This window comes from Micropterus dolomieu, linkage group LG19 (assembly GCF_021292245.1).
Source record: "Micropterus dolomieu isolate WLL.071019.BEF.003 ecotype Adirondacks linkage group LG19, ASM2129224v1, whole genome shotgun sequence".
Lineage (NCBI taxonomy): Eukaryota > Metazoa > Chordata > Actinopteri > Centrarchiformes > Centrarchidae > Micropterus > Micropterus dolomieu.
Window position 1 is genome coordinate 30,897,443 of NC_060168.1, and position 18,846 is coordinate 30,916,288.

Consider the following 18,846-nt stretch of genomic DNA (forward strand, 5'->3'; position numbering starts at 1 on the left):
AGATATATTTATGCATTTCACCCCCCTATCGAAATATCAATAAAAATAATTAGAACATCGGAAACTTCTTTGCAATGTTTAGCCTCCTATCGCAGTGTATGTTTTTTGTTTAATCTGTTGATTCCATTTTATTATAATAATAAGACAATTTAATCAGTAATCAAACAAAGCCCAAAATCTGTGTTTGCAAGGTAATGTTTTTAAAATTACAAAAAAACTACAGCAAAAAGCTTCCCAAACAGGTCAGCGATAATACAAATGAAAAAGAATTTCAACGATCATTGATTAAAATCGATAAGTGGACTGACAAATTTGCTTCTCAAATGTAACAATTTGCTGCTTTTTTCTATTTTATAATCAGCATAAATTGAATCGTCTTTGGATTTTGGACAAAAGGAGACATCCAAAGATGCCACGCTGGACTCTTCAGTGTAATTTTTCACAATTGTCTCGAATTGTATAAATCAAACAATTGATTGTTTGAGAAAATAACTGGCAGATGTAAGAGGCAACGCTCAAGAGCCCTACCGATATGGGACTTTTGAGTCCAAATTTATGGGGGAACAATTCACAGATTACCGATACGGCAGTCGATATATTACACTTTTGAACTGGAATGAAAATGTTCTCAGTGGACTGTGCACCGATTTTGCACCAATGACTATGCAAAGATACTCAGAAGCCTGCTTTCTCAAAAAAATGACTTTATTAAAAGGATATTTCTGTTATATTCTAAATATTCTTTAAACATGTTTATTGGCAATCAATTCGAGAAATGAACATAGAGAAAATAAACTTCAGTACTGTACATTCAATATCAGTCAATTGCAGAAGTATCAGAAACATTGAATTTAACACTCAAAGTCGACTACCGAGTTGCAGAATGATGAAGAGATGCTCTGGTGGCGTTTTCCTTTCAGTCTGCTACGTTACTGATTGTACTGACAAACTACAGCTGGCTAGCTGCTTCCCGAACACAGCATGTGATAAGCATGAGTGACGTGATAGTTGTGAGGGACAGGGTTATATTTGGGTTATATTGAAGGGGGAAATTATGGCTTCAATTTTTATTAGCTTTCCAGAAATGTATTTCACAGACTGGTTAGCCACTTACCACGAAGACACCGCTTTGTGAGCACACTGCATATCTGAGGACATTATTCACTGATCAGATATGATACCAATATGTCTGTAAGTATTAAAATCATTGCTCTGATATTTTAGGTTTTAATTTGTTCTTTGCTGCTTTAAAAAAAAAATAAAATAAAAAAAGGGGGGGTTTCATGTCATAATTGACAGCTTACTCACGATTGATTCGGCCAGGTGCACGTGCTGGACCTCGATACCACGGCTCCAAACATGATCACTATGGACGCAGATAATGACTCTAAAAGCACAAGATGGCAGCACCAGTATCCAGGATATTTTGGCGTCATTTTTGTAGAATGAGAGGAAGCGGCAGTGCATCATCCATCTTTAAATACAGTCTATGGTTGGACTCTAGTCGTGACCAGCTTAAGGACTGACAGGCCGATGTGTTGGATGGTTTTTGAGCGAGGCACAAAGCCATGTTGTTACATAAGAGCAGCATAAGGGCTGTTAGTTCAAACAGGGTGTTAGAGAACATCTTCATGACCTGCGGTGTGTTGCTGCTGCTTCTAATCTAATGTACCACCTGCTGATTTCATTGCCATGAGGACACTTCATGTCTAGTGTCAACACTTAATCTCCTTGTTACAGCGTTGTTGTTTATAGTATAATGAGTCCAGAACAACTTGTGGAACTTAACTCTCTGTTTCTTAAGGAAATTACAATATGGATGTATGAACGAGACCACCCTACCTGCATAAGCTTTTAAAAGGCGGTGCATTTATCCCTCATCTACCTTCTATTGTCACCGCAAACTACTGTTTCTTTAACGTTACACGGTAAAACATAACATGTTTTAAAGAAAAACAACAAGGACTCTCGAGTGTCCAAAAAGAGTGAAAATGTGTCGTGGTAGTTCCTCTTGGGGTTGAGGAGTCGTTGCTCAGCAGTGGTTCAATGCAAAAAAGAAGTGCGACTTTCACAGCAACTACAATGTGTCAGCAGGCCAAAGTGTCTCAATTATGAACTACTCAGCAATTTTCACAATATGCTGTGAAACACAAGCACTAAAGCAAGAACTGCAAGCAACATGGTGTCTTTGCGGCTCAAGCACTTTTTACTGATGTGTTCATTACTGTTTATATATCTTGATGTGTAAGCCACAAAGACTAAAGAAAAATAAGCTTTCAGCAAAGGCCAATATTACATTTAAGATCGAGAGATAAATACTAAATCTTTACTTTTGATGTTGCACTTTTTTAAATTCCACTTGCTAGGTTAAATATCATCATTTTAAATTATTCTTTTAAGCGCCAACCTCTGTTAGAAATAATTAAAAAGTTTTTTTTACAGAGAGGAAATGTGTTTTTGTTGTTGTTTTTTTGATAATTTTGTATGTCAGGAAAACAACAAACAAAACACTAAACAAAAATGACCAACCAACACTCAAGTCCCCCAAAATATTAAATGTACATTGTGATGAAACAGAAAAAAAAAAGCTAGAAAAAAAATTGCTAATAATTTTCTCTTGAGAAAAAAAAAATGATTTAAAATAGTTGCAGATACACTTTCTGTCGATTCAATAATCAGTTTTGTATTAAAACCCCAATAAACAAAAGTTTGGAGGAAGTATTCTTTCCAGTGTCCTCACATCAACACTGAGACAAGAGTTCCCTTTATTCAGTAATGTAAAAACCCGGTGAGTCAAACTACATTAGGTCAGTGCAATAAATGCAAATAACAGTTACATAAAAAAGGTCTGTACGATAATATTAAAATATCGGACGCAGCTTGCGGTGTGTTTACAGATGATAAGCTAACACACAGCGCATCCCTTGTTTGTCCGAGGTGTGGCTAAGCACCAATCAACCGTCTCATTATTTTAACTAATCTTTGAGTGTCTGTATCTCCTTCAGTAGACCGGGTGAGAAAACCGGGTACAAACATCAGGCGCCAGGAAACAACACCATCAAACACGCTTAATGTTATAAAGCAGAAAACGAGGGAATAAACGGGCGAGTTTCACACAGAAGGGACTTAAATAGCGAGAAAGGAAGACGTGAGCTAAAATTGGCTTTCCTAGCGTTAGGTTAGATGTTTTAACGAGAAGACAGCTACACGCTAGTAACACTGCGCCTTGATTGGAAACACAACACTTCATTTTTGGTTCGGCTCTACGCAGCCAGCAGCTTAAGCTAACGTTATGTGTCATCCTAGATGTTAGCTTAGCTATATGTCCCGATGCCATCTTTGTGTACGTAAACACTCAGGACACGAACACGCACCTACCTCGGAGAAACCTCGCGTTCTGCCTCCTCTCTGGTTCTCTGGTTGGCTTTTCCTAGAGGGCTAAACTCGCCGCAGACCCCTTCTTTGAACCATGTCTGGTTGAACGCGGCGCGATATCACTGCACAGATTGAAGTCGGTTCGACTCTCGGCGTCAAAAGACGCATCGGTGTGGTCACGTGACCCGACCGATGACTGTTTAAGATCATTTATTTTACGAACTAATGGTAATAACGCCAAATGTAATCGACTTTCAGCGTTAAATGTAGTCATAATAATACATTTATGATAAAAAAATAAATCTTTATTTCTTAAGAAAACTGACGAGCTTTTGTTTTGAAAGAATGTTGCGTATTGGAAGCGCTTGGTTTGCGCCCGGGGGCGGTCCGACTACGTTGAGGTTACATTTTTATAGGTTATCCACGCAGTTTGTCTTTTACGTGAACTCTATTTCTCTGGTATAATATGCTATAGTTAATAAGTAAAATAGGCTAAATAACACAAAAGGTTTTGAAATGTGCAAAAAAAAGAGAAACATCAAGTCGAACCACCCGGGTGAGCGCTTGCTGTGTGTCAAGTTAGCCAAAATTGCTTCAGGATGAAAATGAAGCCGGTTTAAACAGTCTAAGGTTTATGTTTATAATGTTTATACAAATTATGTATGTCCTCTTTTAGTTTGTATTTGGGTTTATACTTTATACCCCAAAAAACACTGCGACAAAAAAAAAAAATGTTTGTCTACAAATGAATTTTGCTCCGTTTTTCAAACCGGAAATCCGGTTGCTGTAATCATTGACGCTAGCTTCACGCTAGCCAGGTAGTTTTCACAGTTACTTGCAACGTTTGCAAATTAGTCAGAGGCAAAAGTCCACACTGGTCTGAAAGCAAGGTTGCGCCACATCACTTCAACATGACCGTAAGTTATGGCCGTTATTTTAGCTTTAATTAAGTTTTAGTGCGAATCACAGATAGCATTTCCTCTTTGGTTTGCTAAGTAACTTAGCTGCAAGCTAGTTGGCTCAGATAGCTATAAGTTAATCGCTTCAATTGATAACACTGTTAGAGGCCAAGTAGTAGAAACTGAGCAATAACGTTAGCAGAATTAAATCTTTTTTAATCCAGTGCAATGAGAGGTAGTTGCAACGCCACAGTTAGATCAATGGTTGTAATGAAACATGAATTGTTTATCTGTGTGCTACAACATCATTACTGCCACAAAATGCAGTGTCAGCGATACAATATGATAAAACCACTTCATTAAATCTGTCTCTAACAGAAGCACGAGTTTGAGGTGGCGATGACATGCGAGGGATGCTCAGGAGCTGTTACCAGAGTCCTCAACAAGCTGGGAGGTGAGACTGAAAGGTCCTGTCAGTTTTATTCCACCCTGGGTGCAAGAAGAAGAGACACTCAGATTGTCTACATGTTCTTCTAACCTTTGATTTCTTTCTGCTTTATCTATTAGATCAATATGACAAGCATGTATCGTATGTCTGTGTAGTTTGTACTGTAATTTCATGTATGTACTGGAAATGATCACAATAATTCTTGCACTCACAAAAGGCTGGACAATATGGCCAAAAATATAAAAACTATACTATAACTAAAACTAAACTATAAAAAAACGTCTTATCATTTGATATTGATAATTATAACTCTAAATGTCAAATCATTATTTCTGTCAAGTTTAAAGGCTGATTTTTGCTACTGAGTGAAAGTGGAAGATGGTTAATTGTGGTATTAAACTTTTCTTTATGGTCACAACAAACACTTGATGCCAAATAGTGAATCACTTTACAAATCTGATGTAGAACATTCAATACAATTATGATAAATGATACTTTTTCAACAAATATGCATGAGTAAAATTAAGTAAAATCTTTTTTTCAGTCCCTTTCCTTAACAAAATAAATAAAAAATTAAGTGCTAGCCTGATTCTTCCATGATTCAAATCAAATAAATCAAACATTTATGGAACATTTGTTATTTTGTTATTGAGGAAAATTATATCGCTATATTTATCATCGTTTTACTGCCCAGCCTACACTGACGAGAACAAATGCCTACAGACAGACTTAATAAGTGAAATTCCTTGATGTTCAAACCCAATATGTAAAGATATAGGTAATATGTGCACAAATGATCAGCTATCAACATGCTTTGGTCGACAAATACTGGTGTTGACCTTAAATAAATTATAGCTTTTAAAGCTTGTAATTGGCGCCCCTCTTTTAAACCAATTTTATATATTTTTTTATTTAGAATCAGCTTTATTGCCAGGTGTACACATACGAGGAATTTGACTCTGGATTGTACTTTGCTCACGATATTCTTACTCATACAAAATCACAATTCTATAAATAAAATAAAATCAGACACAGAGTTCAGTGTAGACAACAATAGTGTCCATTGATAAATTATATATTTAGGTTACATTATGGAAGTCAGGCAATGTATGTTTATATATTTGAAATTGTTACAGTATTAAATTGATATTTAACAAAGCAGGTGATCAATTATTTAAAGAAATAGTTTTAAAAAATCCAAATGAAACCTCTCTCCTGTATTCTTTCCCAGATAATCAAGTGAAAGTAAAAGTGCTGTTTAAAGGCAGCTTGCATCACACCCCGTGACTTCTTTGTCTCTGAACGTTGAGTCAGCTAATATGTCACCTGATGCAGTTATACTTAAAAAAAAAAAGTTTCTTTGGCTTAGTCATTAAAATGTTGAGTGCCTACATGTCATTTTTGTTTCTCGGGCTCACACCAGTCTGGGTAGTGAGTGACATTACAACGAGAAAGTTTCTCCGCCCTTAAAGTAAATACCTTCCTTCAGATCCTCTTACACAGGTGATGATCTCATCAATTTGTGATGGCAAATTAATGAAAAAATTTAGTTTGTTGGAGAACTGGAGCCAGAAATATAACATATAACCAACATTCGAATTACAGTGTCTTGTGGTGAATCTTGTCCATCGCTTTGTGAGTGTTGTGCCGGGAACTGCGCAGCACCTTCAGTGCTGTTACTTCTTGCTATTAAACACAAAGTGCTTCTTTGTTTTCTGTGCTCCCAGATGTGAAGTTTGAGATCGACCTGCCTAAGAAACTGGTTTGGATCGAGTCCGACAAAGATGTGGACGTTCTCATGGAGACACTGAAGAAATGCGGAAAGGAGGTCAAGTACAACGGCCCCAAATGAAGGAAACTGCTTCATGTAGAACAGGTGACACGGTCAGAATCAAGTCCACATAGATTTTCCCATGAGTTTTTTTCTGACCACCACAAATGATTCCTGAATCAGAGGACAAAAAAACTATTGATCTTTCTCTCTCTGTAACTGTACATTTAATCTAAATATATATATATATATGCTAGATATAGCATATTAGTCCTGCAAGTCACAACTATCTTTATTAGTAATTGATCAGTTATGGATATATAAATATAATGTCATGTACTTCTTCTGTGTATTTTCTACCTTAGAAAATCATTGCTGCTGATGTAAGTGAAGTATGCTGGAATTCAAGTTCTGTACTTGTTAGGAAAAGTCTGGTGGACCCTAAGTTACCCTGATTAGATGCAAAAAAAAACCTCCACACCTCCAGGCTCACACGCACAAAAAACGACACAGATCTTCTCTGTGTTGGGATTTACAAGGCTGGAAATGCCAAGCAATGTTTGGAGAATGACTCAAAGATCGTAATGTCCATCTGTGAAGCGCCATTTACGTGCAGCGCTATACTCGCCATCTGCCCGCCTAATTGTGTTTGTCCTCCATGTGATGGAGGAAAAGGTAAAAAGGTTATGATGTTGTTGGTTCTCCTCCACATTCACAGTGGCCTGGTCTCAAGAATCACTCTATAAGCTTTCTCATTCAGTATACTGATTTACAGACCTGTATTCTGAGAGGGAAAATATGATTTATTATGTTTTGTGTTACTTTCAGATCATCTTTGTTTGATAAGTAACAGACTGGGATGAGGCAGGGCTGTGCGGTGACGCCATATACGTTTTTGTTTACAAACCTCAGCAGTAAAATCAAAAACATCCAGACATACAACTGGAGATTTGAAGCATGGTTGCCATTTTAATGTAATTATGTATGTAACCTGTTTGTGTGAAGATCACCTCAAGTCACTACCAAACTTCCTGTTACACGATTGAAGTATTCCCCGTACAACACACTGCAGACTATTGCCTAGATTTGCCCGAACCTTAACTCAGTATTATTGCATCTGTTGGATTTGACATAGTCATTGTTTCAAAGCTCCATGTATAAAACTGTCTGTACCAAGGAGGAAAACTCAGTCTGTCTTCATCCCTTCAGGGACCATCTCTGCTGGACTTGATTTTGTAAATGTGCTTTCTTTTACCTTCATCACAGTTTACACTACAATAATCCACTAACACCACGGGACAAATATATCATGATAATTACTGACAGATATCTTTGTTTTCTCAGCGTGAATCCCTTGTTGTTATTCACTCATCATATTTGTTAATTTGAGAAAAACTGTCTGCCTTGATATGTTGTGTACGCAGAGGGGAAATAAAGTCTGCCCCAGTATGTCAGTGTACTGTTTTTTATTTCTTTTACTAGTAGTAATACTCATTTAAAGTGTATTGATAATAAACATTTACTAAAAACAATTTATCAGCCACTTTCTATAAACTTACAGTTTCTATACAGGAATCACAGACAGTCTTAGTTAAGTTGGTATTTTCTGTCTGCAGGAACATCCGCATGTCTATCCTAATAGAAAATGATAAGAGAGTACTTATTTGCATCTGTTACATAAGTTTGCATGGTCAAAAATCATGTCTGTATAACTAATGACTTCATTTTCAAGGAGACATTTCTTTGTTTCACATTATAAATTAAAAAATGTGTTTTTGAGATGTAGACAAACACCACCTTTCTGATATTAGAAGTTGTTGCAACAATTCATTTGTGTTTTGTCAGTATAATTTTCTGTAAATTACTACATTAATTGTATTTGTTCTCTCTGCAGCAACCCGTACTATCCTGAAAGCATCAGAAAGCCAGATGTGTGTGCTCCCTCCTGTTTGAGATCTTACAAAAAATAGCTTTTTGCTCATGTTTGCAGTCTTTTACCACATTTCCGGCTGTTTGGATAGAAAGTATGTTAACCGAGAGGTAAACTGTCACTGTGTGCTGACGAACCAGCCTGTGAACAACAGACTGAACCTTTCCCTTCTCACTCACTGTAACCTAAAGTTATGACGGGTTGCAAAATAACTCAAAGCTTCAACCACCAGGAGGCGCTCTGTGATCAAGATGTGCCAACTTTCTTGAGAGCTTTTAATAGTTTAAAAGCAGCATTAGCCTCCTTTTTTAGCTGCAACTTATTTCCTCCCTAAGGAGCTCAAGCACAGGTAGTGAGGTAAGACAGTTTACTTTTGCATTCAGCATACTTTCACATACAATAGGTTAGAGTTGAATAATTAGTAGTGCAGTTTTTTCTTCTTTTTCTGTGTCCTCTGCCTTTCTCCAAGTTCTTCATATCATCATAAATCTGTGTTGTGACTCAGAAACACATAGTTGGTGTGATTTTATTTGGAGGAGTGGGAGAACACTCCTACATGAGTTTAATGTTTCAAACTTACAGACTAGGATCATCGTAGCAGACACCTCATCAGCTGTTAGGGTTCAGGTATAAAATCTAAGTACTTCCCCTGTTCATGTTCAAATCAGGCTGAATTCCATTACTGAGGGTTCAGTTTGAAAGACAAGTGGTTATAATGTGTAACACATGGGATGGATATTTCCTGAAATGGGTATTTTTCATGTTTCATTTTTCAAGTTATGCAATCACACATTTAAAGATAAAACATTACAGATCCCCCAAGGGGCAGATTGAGTATTACAGCAGCACAAGAAACCGACCAGAGAGGGAGATAAGGGAGAAAAGGAAGACAGCTACAGTATATACATTGCAATGCAGTTTTCTGTCACGTTGTCAGGCTGCTATCACAGACAGGCCCACAACCGCTCCTCTCACAACCGGTTCAACTCTCGCACCGTCACCGTGAATGACACCCAGCAGGACGGTCACCAGCGAGGCATAGAACAGGGTGGCACAGCAGATGTAGAAGGTCCAGCCAAGGTGCTGCAGCAGCTCAGGGTCCTGCTGCTTGATGGACACCAAGAAAGCAATCAAAGAGCCGGCACAGAGAGCAACTGCAGAGGAGGAAAGGAGGTATTAAATGTAACGTCCAATTACATATTGCAACACTAGTTAATTAAACAAAAGTAGAACATTGTTCCCAAACATACTGCAAGTGAATATGTCTAAATGTAATTGGTAAGCCACAGAACATCAACCTACAATGTGATTTTGAAAAGCATGTGTTTTATGTGTATTTAGTATATGAACCAAAATAGAACCTAAAAATCTTAAATAAAGGGGAAATAAAGTCTTTGACATACATAAATGAAATTTCCCCGTTACTCAGTGATCTATTACCACTCTCAAATAATGTTTAAATTGAGGTTCATAATGTAAGAGTAATGTAAAGTATTTTTACTTAATGGGCTAAAACATGCAAAACCACAGCTATTATGTAGTTGAACAGATCAAAATACGTACCTGTTTCAGTTTTAAAGTATCTAAATGTATATATTTAAACTACTGCTTTAATGCATGTTCATGTATGATTCTGTATGTTGTATGTACAGGGGCTTGTGAATGACTGGTTAAGTAAAGGAGCTCCCTGGTGCATGTACTGTATCTGCACATGTTCAATGGTATTTAAAACTGTAAAACTGTGTGTTATACCAGAGGTGATGTTGAGGAACAGAGCAGCATTGGCCTTCCTCCCTCTGGTCAGAGCAGGCCTGACTGTGAGCACAGCAGTCAGAGACAGCAGACTGGAAGCAGACAGAAACATCCACGATAAACTGTAGCTACCTGCAAGAAGACGATAAAAAATGTTATACTTACTTTCTTCTCCATGAGATTTTTGCGGCACAGTCGACTGTTAGCAACAACATGTTTGATTGTCTGGTGGTCACGCCTCAAAAGTTTAGCTATTTCATGAGTGTTGCATCCGTCTGAAAGACTTTTCAGTGTCAGTTAAATCTTTTTTAAACTCTTTTTCGGGCCATTTTGCCTAAGGAAAAGAAGCTGCCTACTAATTATGCAAATCTTGATGTAGGGTGTTGATCTCTTAAGGCCACACCCTCCCTCATTACACAAATATACCTGATATGCTTAAATCAAATAAGCATTTAACTTTATACAGCTTGCATAAAAATGATACGGTCAAAATACTCACTTGCCTAATATGGTTTTACGCTTACCGGTATGCCTGAGCCTCAGTACTATGTCAAAGACCCCATAATGCCTTTGGTGCCATGTTTAGGGACGTTCTTGAACCATGGAAGTAGTTTGCAGCTGTTCAGCATATCTACATCCCTATAGTTAGCATGAAGGCATTACATTTAACATAAGCCATTTATCATGCTGCATTTAGCATTTTAACACGCGCATATTTATCCTGTCAACGTGACAGGATGTTAGCAAGTCAGCTTGGTAGCATGTGTATAGTTAGCATGTTAGGCTACCAAAAATCATACTTTTGGTTTGGTGGACAATGAAGAATTATCAGTACCGCTGTCTAACAAAGCAGTCTTTCTATTGGGTTTATACAATGTAACTTGTGGATTTAATTATAGTTGATACTTAATTAAGGCGTTATAGATCAGTTATTAGATGATAACAGGTTGCCAAGGCGTTTCTCCGGTTGTAATAAGTCATCAAGTCTGCAGTTATAAATGTGAGTGAGTCATAAATAAATGGTTCTTTAAATTAACACATTAATAAAGCAATTGCTTACTTATAAACCCATAATAAAGTGTGCCCTAGAAGAATCATATGCATTAATGCAAGACGTGTATTAGACCGCAATAGACCGCAATTTCCCCACTGTGGGACAAATAAAAGTTTTCTTATATTTTCTTATCTTATATACAAATATAATAAAAATGTGCACAACTGCATTAAGGGCCAGTGACATCAACATAAGGTTTTACTTTAGTTGAGAAATTTTGAAAATTTTTTTTTGACTTTTCATTCAAGAATAAAAGCCCAAACAGCTGATTGGACCAGCCTTTCATTCTCTAGAGGTTTGTCATTGTTTGAATGATTGATGAATTATAATATCCATAAACAAGAGATGGTATCACAGATAATGGATCCTTACCCAGCCAAGCTGGAAACGCTGTGCAGCTGGAGAAGCCGTCAAACTCGCTGCAGAGGGCAAAGAGTCCCTCGCTGGCCCCTTCAGTTTGAACCAGCCACTGAGGTGAACAGAGACTCACTGTGTACAGCACAAACTCCACAGATAACAGGGTTGTCAGCACAGTTACTGGATTCATCATATTGCCCGCCCACACACACAAACAATGTCTCTCTTCAGTGCATCTGATAATATTCATTAATTCTTCTCTGCGGGAACCAGATGCAGCCGTGTGGAGTCCGTAGAGTGTCACTTCCTTAGCATCCACAGACCGACAGCCTTTGAGCAAGGCATATAACCTGCAGATCGCTGTTGTAGTTTTCACAAGCAGGTGTGACTGTGTCCAACTCTACAGCGCGAATCACAGTGAAGCTGAAGACCAGAGAACAGAAAAGGCAAAACACATTTTGTAAATTTGTCCTCTCCTTGACTACAAACACACTGGGATATATGTGCGTAGATTTCCCCTGACAAATATTGGCTTCTGTTGTTCCACAGTTGAAACAATTAATGTAATATACTGAAGCAAATACAGACTGTTTGCTTATATTGCAAAGCTAATGTTAACCAGCAGGTTGCCATGTTTAGTCCATCCTCAGTGATTAACACACTTTTGTTGTGCATGTCGAATGTTTTACTTAATGTCCTTTTGAATGAACACAGCACGGAAAATTTACTTGATTAAATCTGTGCTCTATTTGAATGTATTAATGTGTCCTGAAAAAGGTGAAGAGTTGCTCTGAAAACTAAGCTATGTTGTTGACCACATCCATTAATTTTCATATTTTGCCTTTTATTTGACCAAAAGTGTTCATTTATATAACCATATATGGTGTCTGCATACACCTGTGGTCTTGGGTTGTTTATCCTGGTTTGGACCAGGCCGCTTACTTCCACATAATAATTTAAATAATAAACTTCATTTATAGAGAACTTATCAAAACAAAGTACAACATGCTTCACAGAGACACAGAGAAAGGTCAAATAAAATACCAGAGTAAATGATAAATTAAAAAATAAGAAATAAAAACAAGTACATTATGAAGACAGTGACTCTGACAGTCTGATTTCCTTGGGCAGGTCATCCCAGACCTCAGGGCCCTTACAGCAAAAGCTCTGTCCCCTTTAGTTTTCAGCTGCGACTCAGGAAGAGACATAACAACCCTGCCCATAGAGCTCAAACTACATAATAAAGGGAACTCCAAGTACACTTTTGTTCAATTTTGTGGCAAGACACTGGCCCAAACAACAAAGCCAGGTACATACTGAAATAGTTTTCCTAGTTTGGTGTGGAAGAACTTAACTGACTTGCACAGAGCCCTGACCTAAACCCCATCCACACCGTTGGGAGGAACTGGAACACCAACTGTGACCGGACCTTATCGCCCTAAATCTGTGTTAGACCTCCTAGTTGTCTGAATGGGAGCAAATCTCAGGTTCACCCTCTGGTGGAAAGACTGAAAGCAGAAGAGTGGAGGCTCTCACAGCAGCAGAGTAATCGCCAATGTTTGGGAATCACACGTTCAACGATCACCTATGGGTGTAATGTTCAGATGTCCACATACTTTTGGCCGTCTAGTGTTGATCATGATTGGCTGCGGCCATTCTAAGACATCTCAGACTCAGTGTCAGATTTGGATGAAGAAGCTGGACTGTCAGCTATATTAAGCTTAGCTGCGGTAATGCCAGCATAAAAGCATGTTAACTTGCTACAAACACACACACACAGCTGACCAGTGACAGGTAATATACGTGTCTGTGTGTGGTGTCCCATGGGTTGGGGTGAAGGTGCGGTGGTGTGGGGTAGTTAGGGCTGTCAGATCCTGTCCAGTGTGCCAAAACAAACACACCCATCACCAGGAGGTTACAGCCAGTCAGGGAAATGTGCAGTTTGACTGACGAGAGCAAACAGTCAGCCAACCTTGCGGCTTCGCGTCTCTCTGGGAGTCTCTGCCGTATATTTCCTCTCTGTTTGGTGAAACTTCATCATCATCCTGTTCTGGGAATGCATGTAGACCTTCACAACATAAGAAATGTATCATGTCAGTGCATACTGTCAATGGAATTACATCCTCCTGTCTGTCACAGCATGGAGGAAAATGTACAGGTTTAGATTTCTTTATTTACAGCTATTTACAGATCCTCACAACCGCCTTTTTGTCCTAAAAGTGGCACCAAAGGCCATCCTGTTATTTAAATTAAAGGTTTTCATCCTCATTGGCCTGTTTAGGACTTTGTCAGACTCAGCTTGATGTCGGCAGAGCTGGCTCAGCCTAAGATGTATTAGTCTAAGCCATTATCAGCCTCAGTTGTACTCAGCTGTGGTTTGAGCTAAAAGCTAATGTTTTAGCACGCTACTTGCACGTCAACATGTATACACTTCCTATGTTGTGATACATTTTAACAAGAACTGGGATGTTAATATACTGATCATGACTCATTTATCACATTAGCATGATAAGGTTAGCGCGTTAACATGTATTCATTGTTTTACAGTTGCTTCATTGTGATTGTGTACAGTAAACAACATTTCTGCTATTCCCAGTGCGCCAAAATCACCTCACATATCAGAGCTGAGGTCACCAAACTCAATGTACTGATACGAATGATAAGTGGAAGTTGTCCCGTCATAACAGGTGCAACAAATCTAACAAACAAGTGGGTTTGGGAGATGTCAATCACTCAACAGGCTCGAAACCTTGATAAAGCAAATCAGACTAAATAAGGGGGCTGTTACATTTGCCTCAAACTCTGCAGTGACACATGGCATGAGCAATGTCGACACATGTTTAAGAAAACCAACAACACAAAGCCATATGGTATTTACTGTTCTCCTGTTCAGCAGTCTTGTTTTGGCGAGAAATCCAGATGTCTTTAAGTTTTGGATCAGGTAGTTCAGACTGGAATGTGATCTGGATTATCTAGATTTCCCACTATCAACATGTTCTTGTCTCCATTCTCAACCTGCAAAGAGATGTATGTAATGTACACACAAATCAAAACACACTCAAAAGGCAGGAAGGAGACAGATCAAGCCTGAAAAAGAGATAAAAATAGATAAAAGCAGATGAACCAGACCATCAGAATCACAGGAATGAACACAAGCATGCACATGAACATAAACACGTATACATGTACTGTATGTGGTTTTATCTGATGGAAGAGTGTTGTGGCGGTGTGTTGCAGCAGCAAGGTTACATTATAATGGTCTGTAATGGCCAAAGATAATCACAATGAAAGATTAATTACACTACTAAGTGGAGCCTATAATGTCGGGTTTGGCCCTGGGCTGATATTACTCAGTTTGATTGATGAATAATTCGTCAGCAACTTTGAGCCTACTTAATGGTGTTAATGGGATTCCCATTATCTTGGAAGTTTAAGTTCATTTCTGCTCTCTGTACTGGACTCAAATATTGTGACATTTAACATCTAGTTGGCATTTAGCAGCAGCCCAACAAGCTAGAGGGAGTCTTGTACTGTGCCTGTGTGCTTCTGCTGAAGGAGATTAAAAGCTCAGATAGCTATTTAGTGTTTTTGCTGAACATGCGAAGAAGCATGTGTTACGGCTTAATGTGTTTCCCTGTTGTGCTATGGCTGATTGCTGGTCTTTAAAAGCTCCTGTGCAAGCATCAGAAGGGATGCTTTTTGGAGCTGGGACAGCTGGTTTTGCTGCCTATATCCCAGGGATTTTTGTGTTATGTCTTTGTGTTTTTGATGTTCTTGATTTATTGTCTTATGTTAATAAATTCCACTGATTTGGTTGTTTTAAAGGAGTTTTCTGTGTTAAGTTTGGGTCTGTGTGTTGCCCCGTGTAGCCACCAAAGGGTGGGGCATAACAGCATGTATGAACCAGCAGGTGAAGGCAGTGAGTTTTGATATCTGTTTGTGAAGAAGCATACCTAAAATCAAATTTTTAAAAGAAACAAAGAGAAGCCAAAAAAAAAAAGACGCCAGGGCTATTCGCTCTAAAATCTTATACAAAATATTTGACTCAATTTCAGAATTCCAATTTCCAAATCAGAATAAAAAGACGAAAGGAAGTTTGCTGTACTTTCACAACAAAAGCGATTGTACAAGCCTAATCTTACATCCGTGTTTCTTATTCACACAGATGTAAAATTAGATAAAACTTAGATAAACTACTGTTGTACTAAATAAGCCAGTTTGAAGCTGATGTTTTTTTTCCCTATGGTGTTTTACATTGTTAGGCTTTAAACAAGACGATCAGAGGGTATTGATGTCCATCCATCCATCCATCATCAACCGCTTATCCTGCGGTTGCAGGGGGGTTATTAGTGTAGTAAATTCAATTAAAAAGACCTTGAACCAAACTTATATTAATCACTAAGTGGTCCAGAAAGGTTGTGAGGCTATATGACAGGCAGAGACCACAATATTCAAACCACATCTTAAGCAGATAAATTTCACATCATCCATCTTGTCATGTCAAAGCAGGAAAAGCACAGGAAGAGCAGAGGCCGCATCTGCTATGCCATGAAGGGCCGATAGATGCCCTTCGTCAATATAAACTCAGATACCCTTTGATCTCAAAGTTTAATATCTCAGTGTTCCCTTTATTGTGGAATAAATGCTGTTTACCTTACTTTGACCCAAAATTAAGTTATTAAAGCCCGGATGGTTTCCATAAGAGCAGCACTAAAGGGCATTAAGTGTAATGTAGTCTTAATATAATATTTAAGAGGATTTTAAAATATAAAAATTAAGGGGTTCTGTTTCCTAGCAAATGTGAAGCAAAGTTATTTCTGACAACCCCTCAGCTCTTTTGAAAGTACTTTCCGTCTGGCAGGAAGTGAATGTGTTCTCAGTGTAATGAGACGAAGCAGAAATAAAGATCTGCCCTCCATCTATCCACACTTCAGCCTAAAAACAAGTTTTATGTGCTGAGAGCTGAAAGCACTTTTACTTTTTACTGCACGGCCTGCAGTCTCATTCCCTGATGTGGTGTGTGTGTGTGTGTGTGTGTGTGTGTGTGTGTACGCTGTCTCCGAGCTGCAGTTTAGCTCTCTGGTTTACACATCACCAAACTATCTGCAGCTGCTGACGTCTGCTGCTTTGACTCAGTCAACCCAGAGGAAATGTGTCTTATTCCACACTGTCTCACAGTATCATTATATAGTTTGAGGACCAAACTGTGATGCTAACAGCTATCAGGCATGTGGTATCGTGCAAAAAAACATTTCTTACAGCTGGCTATGTACATGTTTTCAACCATCTCTGCCTGTGAGATGGTTTTAAACTACCATCCATGGGAAACCCATAGTCCATTTGCTATCTAGTAAACCACATGTGTTCAAATCAAAAGACATGCAACAATAACAGGTTTTGTCATCACCTGTGCAGATTTTGTCTGACCACAAATTTCTGATGTCTTCACATTTCCCTTCTGGATAATTATGTTTACACCCAATGATTTCGGACACTTACTGTGGGCGACAGCGTGTCCTTTACAAATCTCTACAAACCTGGACTGAAACCAGTGGTCAGGCAGTGAGCTCATCTGCTGTCCTCTGGGTCGGCGTAATTATAGCCTGTACCCATCCATCAGGGTTTTATCAGCGTGTGGCAGCTCAGCCAGAGCTGAGTCAGATTTGAGGAACGACTAAATCACAGACTTAACCTCGAACACTTTGCTCTGTTACGTTTTAAGCATTCAGCTGTCCAATTACTCCAAACTGAAGAAGACTCAGTATAACAGTATAGTTTTATTCAAATGCTGGATCAACAGTATTACAAGCAAACAATACATTTTCTATACTGCCTTACAGTAAACACTGTCTATCTGCGTATATGCATGAACATGTAACCAATACTATATTTACTTTATTCTACTACTACTTCCACTGCATATTGTGCAGAAATCTGTTCTAGTGTATTTAACACAAATGTTGCCTGTTTCCCATCTCCCACAGAAAACACTGCTCTGAACTGCCTGATAACAGCTTGTTTGTAGTCCAGCTGTTTCCCTTTCATCCCTGTGACGTCACAGGCAGCACACACCTCTCCTCTCCCTTCCGAACACTAGCCACCCTTGAGATTTGACTTCCTGACTTAACTCACAGACTTGAGACTTGACTTGGACTCTAGCTCACGGACTTGAGACTTGACTTGGACTCTAGCTCACAGACTTGAAACTTGACTTGGACTCTAGCTCACAGACTTGAGACTTGACTTGGACTCTAACTCCCAGACTTGAGACTTGACTTGGACTCTAGCTCACAGATTTGAAACTTGACTTGGACTCTAGCTCACAGACTTGAAACTTGACTTGGACTCTAACTCCCAGACTTGAGACTTGACTTGGACTCTAGCTCACAGATTTGAAACTTGACTTGGACTCTAGCTCACAGACTTGAAACTTGACTTGGACTCTAGCTCACAGACTTGAAACTTGACTTGGACTCTAGCTCACAGACTTGAGACTTGACTTGGACTCTAGCTCACAGACTTGAGACTTGACTTGGACTCTAGCTCACAGACTTGAGCATCTCTGGCAATTTCTTCTGGAATTCTAACATCTTTTAAAATAGAAACTTAGAAAACAACATTGTCAAACCCACAGCCAGTTGGTCTATAAGCTCACACAGCCAGCAGAGGCAAGAGACCACATGATAGCAGATTAGCTCACAAGTGTTAGTGCTATAGTTCAGCTACTCCGTGTTGGTTATGTGACCCTTGACTTGTAGGTCACAGTGGTCCCTTGATTCCTCAGAAAAATGTACAGCAATTAACTTCTGTTTCAAAGAAACTAAGAGGAAAGAGGAAATCATGTTGGCAATAATAACTTTTATTTGGATCTTATAATGGTTCTCCTTATTTAGTTTCATTCTTGAGGGTGCTATGAAGTTTTCTATTTAAGTATTTCATTTCTATTTTGTCCGGTTGACCAATGAGAGACGCTATACAACAAACATGTAATTCACACCTTAAAGTATGATCATCTGAGGCAAAATCCCCCTTTATGTGTTTGTGTTTAAATGTTGTGCTTCTGCTGTTGTGAGTTCAGCAGCAGCAGCAGCAGGAAGAGGAGGAGGAGGCTGAGTTTGACTGAAGGCAAAACATCTATCAAAGTGAAAAGGCTCCCTGTCCCTTAGTGTACAGTAGTAATCATTTTAATGGCCAGTGTGAGAGGAAATAGTAGTGAAAAAGTAGCTTTGATCTTTGTTATTGGGTTTAAGTCCTCTGCTG

The 18,846-nt window shown here is 38.7% G+C and overlaps 2 protein-coding genes across 4 annotated transcripts in view; one reads left to right on the forward strand and one right to left on the reverse strand.

The window, feature by feature from the left end:
- slc36a1 (solute carrier family 36 member 1) overlaps positions 1 to 3,536 on the reverse strand; it is a 48,206-nt gene extending 44,670 nt beyond the window's left edge. The window contains exon 1 of one of the 2 annotated variants that reach the window (XM_046030384.1): positions 3,379 to 3,536. The gene's annotated coding sequence lies outside the window, so the exon portion shown is untranslated. Of the gene's footprint in view, positions 1 to 3,374 lie in introns of both variants that reach the window. The other variant, XM_046030385.1, reaches the window with a different exon arrangement.
- A 597-nt stretch (positions 3,537 to 4,133) lies between these two features.
- Positions 4,134 to 7,942, forward strand: atox1 (antioxidant 1 copper chaperone). 2 transcript variants are annotated; one of them, XM_046031604.1, is made up of 4 exons: positions 4,134 to 4,292; positions 4,653 to 4,728; positions 6,450 to 6,598; positions 6,859 to 7,942. In XM_046031604.1, the coding sequence occupies exons 1-3, from the start codon at positions 4,287 to 4,289 to the stop codon at positions 6,572 to 6,574; spliced, it is 207 nt and encodes a 68-aa protein (XP_045887560.1). In that variant the 5' UTR covers positions 4,134 to 4,286; the 3' UTR covers positions 6,575 to 6,598; positions 6,859 to 7,942. The 2 variants fall into 2 exon arrangements, with proteins under 2 accessions (XP_045887560.1, XP_045887559.1); XM_046031603.1 differs by having other exon boundaries at positions 4,135 to 4,292; positions 6,450 to 7,942.
- Positions 7,943 to 18,846: the final 10,904 nt, after the last annotated feature.

What these genes read in the sequence shown, in the direction of transcription:
- atox1 (XM_046031604.1), top strand. An exon ending in AGTCCTCAACAAGCTGGGAG is followed by an intron (nt 4,729 to 6,449) that starts GTGAGACTGAAA and finishes CTGTGCTCCCAG; the next exon opens with ATGTGAAGTTTGAGATCGAC.